This window comes from Cynoglossus semilaevis, chromosome 16, assembly GCF_000523025.1.
Source record: "Cynoglossus semilaevis isolate Cse_v1.0 chromosome 16, Cse_v1.0, whole genome shotgun sequence".
In the NCBI taxonomy this organism is placed as follows: domain Eukaryota; kingdom Metazoa; phylum Chordata; class Actinopteri; order Pleuronectiformes; family Cynoglossidae; genus Cynoglossus; species Cynoglossus semilaevis.
In genome coordinates this window covers 17,273,349-17,283,529 of record NC_024322.1, presented here as the reverse complement: position 1 = coordinate 17,283,529, position 10,181 = coordinate 17,273,349, and the positions used below count along the sequence as shown (strand labels likewise).

The 10,181-nt window shown below is 46.2% G+C and overlaps 1 protein-coding gene across 1 annotated transcript in view; it reads left to right on the top strand.

The window, feature by feature from the left end:
- dnah7 (dynein, axonemal, heavy chain 7) overlaps window positions 1-10,181 on the top strand; it is a 56,470-nt gene that overhangs the window by 29,489 nt on the left and 16,800 nt on the right. Inside the window, exons 45-55 of the mRNA XM_025063739.1 lie at window positions 148-485; window positions 604-950; window positions 1,023-1,203; window positions 1,985-2,170; window positions 2,892-3,055; window positions 3,690-3,844; window positions 4,222-4,412; window positions 6,345-6,478; window positions 6,993-7,328; window positions 7,516-7,642; window positions 8,006-8,200. Coding sequence (XP_024919507.1) covers window positions 148-485; window positions 604-950; window positions 1,023-1,203; window positions 1,985-2,170; window positions 2,892-3,055; window positions 3,690-3,844; window positions 4,222-4,412; window positions 6,345-6,478; window positions 6,993-7,328; window positions 7,516-7,642; window positions 8,006-8,200 — 2,354 coding nt within the window. The remainder of the gene's footprint in view (window positions 1-147; window positions 486-603; window positions 951-1,022; window positions 1,204-1,984; window positions 2,171-2,891; window positions 3,056-3,689; window positions 3,845-4,221; window positions 4,413-6,344; window positions 6,479-6,992; window positions 7,329-7,515; window positions 7,643-8,005; window positions 8,201-10,181) is intronic.

The following is a 10,181-nucleotide window of genomic DNA, read 5'->3' as shown; positions in this document are numbered from 1 at the left end:
CTCAGGGTCTGCAGCCTTCAAAACACAAGGAGATCAAAAGAGATCAAATCATCAGCTCATCAACAAATGAGGTTCCAACACAAAGAGGCCACAGAGCTGCACGAGGCCCTGGAGCCACAGTTTGAACACCTCTGTTTTTGTTTTTTTTTGCCAGTGAGGTGATGAAGCTGAAACACCGCTACGAGGTTGGTCTGGAGAAACTTGAGTCCGCCGCCAGTCAAGTGGCAAACATGCAGGTGGAGCTGGAGGCGCTGCAGCCGCAGCTGATGGTGGCCAGCAGAGAGGTGGACGAGATGATGCTGGTGATCGAGCACGAGTCCGTGGAGGTGGCCGAGACCGAGAAGGTGGTGAAAACGGACGAGGCTGTGGCCAATCGCCAAGCCACGGCCGCCAAGGCCATCAAAGACGAGTGCGACGCCGACCTGGCCGAGGCCATGCCCGTGCTGGAGTCGGCCCTGGCCGCGTTGAACACCCTCACCACCCAGGTTGGAGGACATATTATATCACTTCGGTATCAAGAGATTGATCGGCGGGTTTGTGATTTTGTTTGATGTACACTGGTCGGCGGGTTTGTGATTTTGTTTGATGTGTTTTCGCCTGTAGGATATCACGGTGGTGAAGTCGATGAAAAGCCCGCCCCCTGCTGTTAAACTGGTGATGGAGGCCATCTGTATCCTCAAAGGCCTCAAACCAGACCGCGTGCCGGACCCTTCTGGTTCTGGTAAGAAGGTGGAGGACTTCTGGGGCCCAGCCAAGAAGCTTCTGGGTGACATCAAATTTCTCCAGAGCCTGAAAGAGTACGACAAGGACAACATCCCAGCCAGTCTGATCAGTATCATCCGCAGCAAATACATCACTAACCCGGACTTCGTACCAGAGAAAATCAGGACGGCATCCACCGCAGCCGAAGGTTTGTGCAAGTGGGTTTGTGCCATGGACAAGTACGAGAAGTAAGTGGTCCACACCACACTCTGTCGCAGATGACTGTTGTGCTGGTTGTAAACTCCACACGTGTGCCTCAGGGTGGCTAAAGTGGTGGCTCCCAAGAAGGAGAAACTGGCACAAGCTGAGGGAGAGCTGAAGGTGGCGATGGAGAGCCTGCAGAAGAAACAGGCTGCCCTCAAAGAAGTCCAGGAGAAGTTGGCCAAACTTCAGGAAACGCTGGAGGCGAACAAGAGCAAGAAAGCTGATCTGGAGAAGCAGGTGAGTCTGGAGTCGTGGTCAGGAAAAACGACCTCAGCCGTCGAGATCCGCGTGTGACGAGATCTGAAGACAAACGTCCAGTTGAGTCACACACAGGTGATCGGTAACCACTGAGGACATATTGATAGTTCGCTGACACATGGTGTTTCCTGGCCTAACTTCATGAACGTTTTTAGCGTGGAAAATTAAAGACCGTTAATTATTAATGATATATCCCTCGTCAAATCAACACCAGTTGAAACATTAACATTAAAATATTAAATGGTTCATTTTTGGCTTGAGATGAAACATGAAAATAGTTCAGTCAAAAATAAAAAAAAATATCATTACACAATAGTATAAAAATGTTGTGTGCTTTCAGGAAATGGGTCCATTTGTTGTGACAAAATCAATAACATTAGTCTTCGGTGAAGAACGAGGTCAGTCGTAGTCAAAGGAGTTTTTTTTTAAAGTCTAAAAACATGTAGTGAATTTGTAAAAATAGATTTCTCTCCAGAAATAGTCTTTAGACTTTACTCTTGTTTTTGTTGACATCCTGTTGTCTCCACCACTTTCTAACTCCCCTTACTGTTAGTTGGTTCTATGGTGTAGCGGTTAGCACGCCTGCCTAGGAAGCAGAGGGTCCTGGGTTCAATTCCCAGAAGCTCGGTTCTTGCTAGCCTCAGCCTGCTAACAGCATATCTGCTGCTATGGTTCTTGCTAGCCTCAGCATATCTGCTGCTAACACACTTTCACTTTTTCCTGATAGCGATTCCACTCCGATTGTTCTCGTGTCTCGCAGGTTGATCTGTGCAGTAAGAAGCTGGAGCGAGCGGAGCAGCTGATTGGAGGATTGGGAGGAGAGAAAACACGCTGGAGTGAAACGGCCCTCCGTCTGGGAGAGCTGTACAACAACCTGACGGGAGACGCTCTCATCTCAGCCGGAGTGGTGGCGTACCTGGGGGCCTTCACCTCCAGCTACAGACAGGTGGAGTACATTTACGAGCACCAGCTACATCAACATCAACATCAACAGGTGTATATTATTTCACTATGCAGTTATTCCACTGAAGCATCACAGCTGGCGCCCCCTGTCACCCCCTCCACCCCAAACCCACGCACCACCTGCACCAACATTAACTTAATAAAAAGGTCTTATTATTATTTAAATTTAAAACTTATATTATCCCATTCATTCCATCTCATCCGTTTGAGCAAATTAACATGTTGGGCTGCAGACTTTTTTATATATATTTCACCTCAAAATTAACATGTTGTGCTGCAGACTTTTTTATATATATTTCACACATTTTCTGAAGTTTTATGGCGCCCCCTATGGGAAGCACTCTGCATTTAACCTTTCCTTGAGAGACAGAATCTCAACAATTTACACATGAGCAACGCACTCCACACGTTTAATTACACGCCTGACACTTTAACCACTTCACCACAGGCTGTCTAATCTAATATTGCGAAATATCCCACTGAGTATTTATCGAAGTATTTAATATAAACCAAGTACTTCCTGTGGAAATTAGTTTCACATTCTCAAAAAAAAAAAAAAATTATTTCCTGCCATTCAGACTCACTGACTTCAGCTCTGCATTAACACAACTAAAGACTGAGGCTACAGTTAACACCCTGGCACCTGGTGTCAGTAAAAGGTACTGCATGTACAGCTACAACAAACGAACCGCGCTCTTCCACAGGACCAGACCAGGAAGTGGAGGAATCTGTGTGAGACAAACGGGATCCCGTGCTCCGCCAACATGTCCCTGACCAGCTCACTTGGTGACCCTGTGAAGATCAGCGCGTGGACCATCGCTGGTCTCCCGTCCGACGGCTTCTCCGTAGACAACGGCATCATCATTGCGTAAATATTTACAGTTACCGACAGTTTGTACTTAATTTATTCAGATTTATTATTGAGAGGAATGATTTAAACACTGATTTAAACTCAGACCAACCACGGTTCCATAGTGCAGTAGTTAGCACTCTGCCTTCGGAAGCAGAGAGTCCTGGGTTCGATTCCCAGAGGAACCACATGCTAGGTGCTAGCTGCTAACACAACAATTTCCCAAATATGGGATCAAAACAGTACAAATTGATTTATGTTTAATTCCATTTGTTAATTATTTTATCTTATTTCACATTTGTTTTACATGAATTAATTATTATTATTATTGTTCTCATAAACAACAGATGAACAGAAAAAAAAAACAAAAAAAAAAGTGACTTTAGGAAAACATTACAGTCCAGCTCAGAAGCCCATGTGATACCTTTGATGTGGGGGGGGGGGGGTTGTACAAAACATCAGCCTCTTTGTTCAAATGAAGCAGAAACATTAGGTTTTAATCACAACACTGGCTGTGGCTCCTGCTGAGCTGCTGCCAAACCTTCACACACTCTGCTCCTCACATCTTTGTCGTCTCGTCACTCAACACACCAGTTACAGTCAGAGCTTCTCTATATTTCTGCCCCCCCCCCTCCTCTGTGTGTGTGTGTAGTAACGCCAGGCGGTGGCCCCTCATGATCGACCCCCAGGGCCAGGCTAACAAGTGGGTGAAAAACATGGAGAAGTCCAACAGCCTTCACGTCATCAAGCTGACCGACGCCGACTTTGTCCGCACCCTGGAGAACTGCATCCAGTTTGGAACACCGGGTGAGTGAGGGGGGGGAGAGTCGGGTGAGTCGGAAAGAACCCCCGACCCCCGCCCCGCCCTGCCCCTCCCATTAGCTCTGTTTCATCAGCTGGACTTTTAACACATGTTCTACCAAGACAAACGATGCTCCTGTGGAGACGCTGACCCTCATTCAGGTGTTCAAACATCATGGTGGGGGGGCAAGGGGTGGGGGGTGGGAGGGGCATTTAGTCAACATGTAAAGGTGAGTCTGATTAAACTTATAAAAGTAAACATTTTAGTGCCCCCTACTGGCAGTCTTGTGGTTACTGTGACTTGTTGTTGTTTGACTAGATGTTAAATTCCCTCCTTGTAAATATTCCTCCTGACTTGACGTGTTCTGTGTTCACCGTTCCAGTGCTGCTGGAGAACGTGGGTGAAGAGTTGGACCCCGTCCTCGAGCCCCTGCTGCTGAGACAGACCTTTAAGCAGGGAGGGGCCCTGTGTATCCGCCTGGGAGACTCCACCATTAATTATGCTCCCGACTTTCGCTTCTACATTACAACAAAGTTACGCAACCCCCACTACCTGCCTGAGACTGCTGTCAAGGTACGGTGCAGCAGTGGAGTGCCGCCGGCGCCGCTCTGTGTATTTTATATCACAATACGCCGCTGCTCTCTTCACATTATACTGTACAAACACATTTAGTTATTAACACGGACACCTCAGGTATTGTGATGTCAAAACACTCTGCTGAAAGCAGTCGAAAACGCAGCAGAAAAAAAAAAAAAAAACCCCCAAAACCCACACGCGGCACCTTGTTGGACCCCGTCCTCGAGCCCCTGCTGCTGAGACAGACCTTTAAGCAGGGAGGGGCCCTGTGTATCCGCCTGGGAGACTCCACCATTAATTATGCTCCCGACTTTCGCTTCTACATTACAACAAAGTTACGCAACCCCCACTACCTGCCTGAGACTGCTGTCAAGGTACGGTGCAGCAGTGGAGTGCCGTCGGCGCCGCTCTGTGTATTTTATATCACAATACGCCGCTGCTCTCTTCACATTATACTGTACAAACACATTTAGTTATTAACACGGACACCTCAGGTATTGTGATGTCAAAACACTCTGCTGAAAGCAGTCGAAAACGCAGCAGAAAAAAAAAAAAAAACCCCAAAAACTCATCGGGATCCATTTGAATTAAAGCAGTGTGGATTTACAGCCGTTTCACTGCTGCGTTTTGTACCTCAGTCTAATGGCCTGACAACACGTTGCTACATTTTGACAACGGATGGTGCAACCACCCTGACAGCACTGCAATAACTTGCATATCAATGCCAACGCCCCCTGCAGTCGGACTTAGTTTATATTCAGCCACATGGCACCGGGCCCATAAATGCAAAGTATCTTAAAAAAAAAAAGTTCTGTTACTTTCAGCAACGTGACCTCCACACCAACCTGACGGTAAAAATAAAAATAAGTTCTGTTACTTTCACCAACGTGACCTCCACACCAACCTGACGGAGTCACAAACGACCAGACTCAGAGACAGACACCAGTCTGTCGGTGTCACTTACACCGTCGTCCGACTGTAGACACAAACGCCACGGTTGTTTTTAGCAGCTGCCAGTCTGGTTGTAATGAGGCGAGTGCTAACCCTCGGTGCCTCCACTCACACTGTCCGGGCGCTGGAACCGATGCCCCTTCAGTCGCACAGCAGCTCAGCTCCTAAATAACCAGACTGCTGCTGCTGCTGCTGCTGCTGCCTCCAGTGGAGATCATTTACTTCATTACACCCCAGAGTCCAGTCTGGTGTGTTATTCCAGGTGGAGCAGAACCAAGTCTTCAGTCTGTATCCTCAGAGTCCCCTTCCTTTTTTTTTTTAACCTTGTACATTTTTACCACTCAAACAGCAGCTCGTATTTACCCCAGCGGTGAATCATTATTCTCTATTAGCGCCTCTTTGCCGCTGCTTTCCAGTAAAGCATTCCAAGAAAATAAGAGCATTAACGGAAATTGCATTACAGCGAGGCAAGAGGTCGGAAAACGTTTCCCACGTTTCAACATCTATTTGCTCCGCGTACGTGCAGTTGTTGGACGGATTCCAGTGGGGTTTTTTTTCCAAAACTTTCTTAAATCTTTAAGAAGAGGCAAACGTTCTGAACCCAAGGGACAGAGGGAGGCATGAAGAGCGCGGGATTTATTTGGGCTCCAAGTCTTTACCGTCAGCTGAGTGTGTGTCCGCTGCATCGATAGAAATGGAATTAGAGCCCGGGAGAAGGAGCGCCTGTTTATTAGGGCGAGGAGCAGTTAGCTAACGCGGCCTTTTAACCACTCGGTAAGTGCTGAGCGGATGATCGTGGCGATGGCCAGAGACACTCCTCGACTCTGAGCTGCGAAACCATTTCACATTAAAGACAAATGTACATTTGTCACGGCTGTGCGGCTGCGATCGGTTTTAGCAGTAGTTAGCGTAGCGGTAATCCACACCTCACCGACCAATAAGATTTGTTCACGTGTGAAATGTTGATGTGCACCTCAGGTGACCCTGGTGAACTTCATGATCACCCCAGAGGGTATCCAGGACCAGCTGCTCGGTATCGTTGTAGCTCGGGAGAGGCTCGACCTGGAGGAACAGAAACAAGCTCTCATCCAGCAGGGGGCAGAAAACAAAAGGTACGGTGGCTGAAAAAAACTATAAAAACAATGCAAGTAACTTTCTTTGAAATTAAAGAAAATCACTATGATATTTGATATGATGCCTATAGCAGTGGTTCTCAAACTGTGGTATGTGTACCATCAGTGGTACATGGGGAAAATCCACATTTACAATTGAATAAATCTGAAACATACCATGCACAATTAATACAACATTTAAACATAAACATCTTTATAAACATGTATTAACATCTATAAACATTTATTAACATTAATTAACATTTATGAACATCTCTCCTGTGGTGGAAGCTAACAGTGAAGGCCTGTGCTGCTATATTCAAATGTTGATCATCATGGTGGTAGCTCAATGTTTTCTCCGGTGGTACAGAGTATAAAACGTTTGAGAACCACTCTCCTATAGCATCGCAGTATATCGCAAATATATCATATCGTTTCCCCTGCATCGTGATATCTATCGCGTTGACGTCCCAGGTGTAACAACAACGTTACATCTATGCTTTTTTTTCTGCAGACAATTGAAGGAGATTGAGGACAAAATTTTGGAAGTGCTCTCTTCTTCTGAGGGCAACATCCTGGAGGACGAGACGGCCGTCAACATCCTGTCCTGCTCCAAGACGCTGGCCAATGAAATCACTGAAAAACAAGCCGTGGCTGAGGCGACCGAGCAGAAGATTGATGAGACCCGCATGGGATACACACCAATAGCTGTGCACTCAGCCGTCCTGTTCTTTTCCATCGCTGACCTGGCAAACATTGAGCCCATGTACCAGTACTCCCTCACCTGGTTTATTAACCTCTTCATCAGCTCCATCAACAGCTCAGAGAAGAGTGACGACCTGCGGCGGAGGTGAGCGGGATCGACGCCGCGGGCAGCGCTCGACCATTAGTCATGTACTCCGTAGGGTTTAGTGGGAGTTCTCTGTGTATAATTTGTACAACAGAGTTTTACCCATGAATAGATACGAGTGCAGTGGAGATTATGAGCGGTGTTTGTTCTGTTTCACCGAGATCAAGTTCTTTTTTAACACCTGCAGACTCCAGATCCTGAGAGACCACTTCACCTACGCTCTGTATGTCAACGTGTGTCGCTCGCTGTTTGAAAAAGACAAGCTGCTGTTTTCCTTCTGCCTCAGTGTGAATCTGCTCAAGCACAAGAAGCTGGTAGGAACAAAAACAAACGCCAACGTTTTAAAACAAAAACAAACGCCAACGCCGTTACTGTCGACACCGTAGTACTGTTTATTATTCGCATAATAAATTAGGGCTGACAAACAATTATAATTCTGTTTCTGATTAATCACAGGGTAGCTGTGGATCAATCATGATTAGCCTTGATTTATGGAGATTAATTAACATTCAGGCTAAATACGTCAAAAAAGTGTTTTTTCCCTCCTATATCACCGGATCAGAGACAGATTATGATTATTTTTTTTACCATGGAGTTAAGCTGCGATCATACCGATAGCATGGGTTCGAATCCCACCGCTGCCAACAAATGTCATCGTGTATTCTTTAATATTGTAGGTGGACGAAGCGGAGTGGCACTTCCTCTTGACGGGGGGCGTGAGCCTGGACAACCCCCACTCCAACCCCTGCACCTGGCTCCCCCAGAAGACCTGGGATGAGCTGTGCCGCCTGGACAGGATGGACACGTTCAAAGGTCTGCGCCACAGCATGGCTCGCTTCAGGAACGAGTGGAAGGAGGTCTACGACAGTCCGGTGAGCGTCGGTCACACGACTGAGTCAGTATTAAAAAAAATGGAAGAATCTGTTCATTAAGACGGCTGGTGATGATGATGAGAGGAGTCTTTAAACTGGTTCACACTGAGAAACCAAACGTTTGACTCGACTACGACTGTGTTTGATGTCGACGTTTGACATCAAGACGTTAGCGGTGACAGGCTGCAGCTGAGGAGTTGTCTTAGCCGTCAGACGGTGGAGAAGAACGGAAAAAAAACACCAGAGGATCCTTCCAGTGGGTCGAGGGTTAAACGTCAGGACAGCCTGGTGATTGACAGGTCAGCCTGGTGATTGACAGGTCAGCCCAGAGATGACGTACGCTGTCAGACGTACAGGGAGTGTCTATAATACCTCAACCATGTGTTTAATCTCTGTCTTATTTTTACAAGTCAGTATTGAAAACCACAACTTCACTCTTGGTGGTATTTTATAAACAAAAAAAAACTGTTATATAATAATTCAAAACCTGACCCCTGACCCCTGACCTCCCCGTGTCTACGATACAGGACGTCAGCCGTAACTTGACAGATCTGATTCATACAAATTGAAATGGTCGTTGCAGCTAAGGCTAAAGCTAAATCTACACTTGGCACTGTAAATATATAAAAATAAATTGTAATAATATATTTTATAAGAAATATATTCACATATTTTTCAAGCCCTTTTTCTTTTCCTGAAACACTCTCGCAGGAGCACCTTTAACAATAACGACCCCCCCCCAACACTCCCACTCCCACCAGGGATCAATAAAGTCACATCGTGGTTCTAACGGCGTCAACATTTGATTTGACCGTGAGCTAAAAACACGACACACGCGTTCAGTTTTCCTCTCTGTGAGTCACGGAGGAATTAAAATTGAAAAATTGTAGTTTTATTTCATTAGCGTCTGTGCTGTTTTCCTCACCTGAGCAATTTGTATATGAGAACAGCTGCTAATTCAGATCAGTCCACAGGTCTGTCACACACACACACACACACACCTTTCACACCTGCGTGTACATCTGTGTTTGTTTGTTTTTTTTCTTTAAAGTCAAATTGAACACATTTCTTTCTTAATGTCTGTGATTCACTCTGTTCAGTTCTGTTGAATCGACAGCCTTTCAATCAGACACACACACACACACACACACACACACCGCCCCCACGGGGATCTTAAAAAGGTGAATCTATCTCAACGCCCCTGGCAACACACACAGACAGACACACACACGGAGCCTGGAATCTGTGAGAAAACAGCCTGAGGAACCCTGAGCTGAAACTTCCTGCTGCCATCGCTCACTGCTGCACTGGTCCAAGACATTTATCAAACGTGTTGCTCCGACCAACTCCCCAGCACAGCTCTCTTCTGACCCTACTTTTTTTTTCTTCTTCTTCTCCTTCTTCAGATCTCTCCTTGTTTTAATACATATTAATGCGTCAGTGTGGATGACGCTCCTCTCCGTTAACGTTACAGATCACCTCGGTTTTTGTTTAATTAAATCGCTCGGCGCAGACCCGCAGGGAGACGGGCTACGTCGTAACTGGTCTGTACTTGTGTAGCCTTTGTGAGTCCTGATAATCATGTGACTTCATGAATAAAAGATGTTGTTGCAGGAGGTGAGGGGGGGTACGGAGGGGGCCGGGGGTGGAGAACAAAACTACCAACTGGTGGAGCAGGCCGTGGATTTCACTTGTTCATCAACCTCCACTGACTGCTGCTGTGTCTCCTTAGAACCACTTTATCTCCTAATAACTTTCCAAAAGCAACTCAGCAAACATTGCTAAGCAACTGTTTTCTGTAATGTGCTTTGTTTGAGTTTTTTCTTTGTGAGGCGGTGACGTGACAGAGGGTCGTGGAAATGATGGGTTTGTGGTCAAGGAGCTGGGTTATAATTGTGTAATACAGTTTATATTCATTAGGGATAAAATATCGATACACTAATATATATCAAAATCAATATATCAATATTCTACGGCGCTG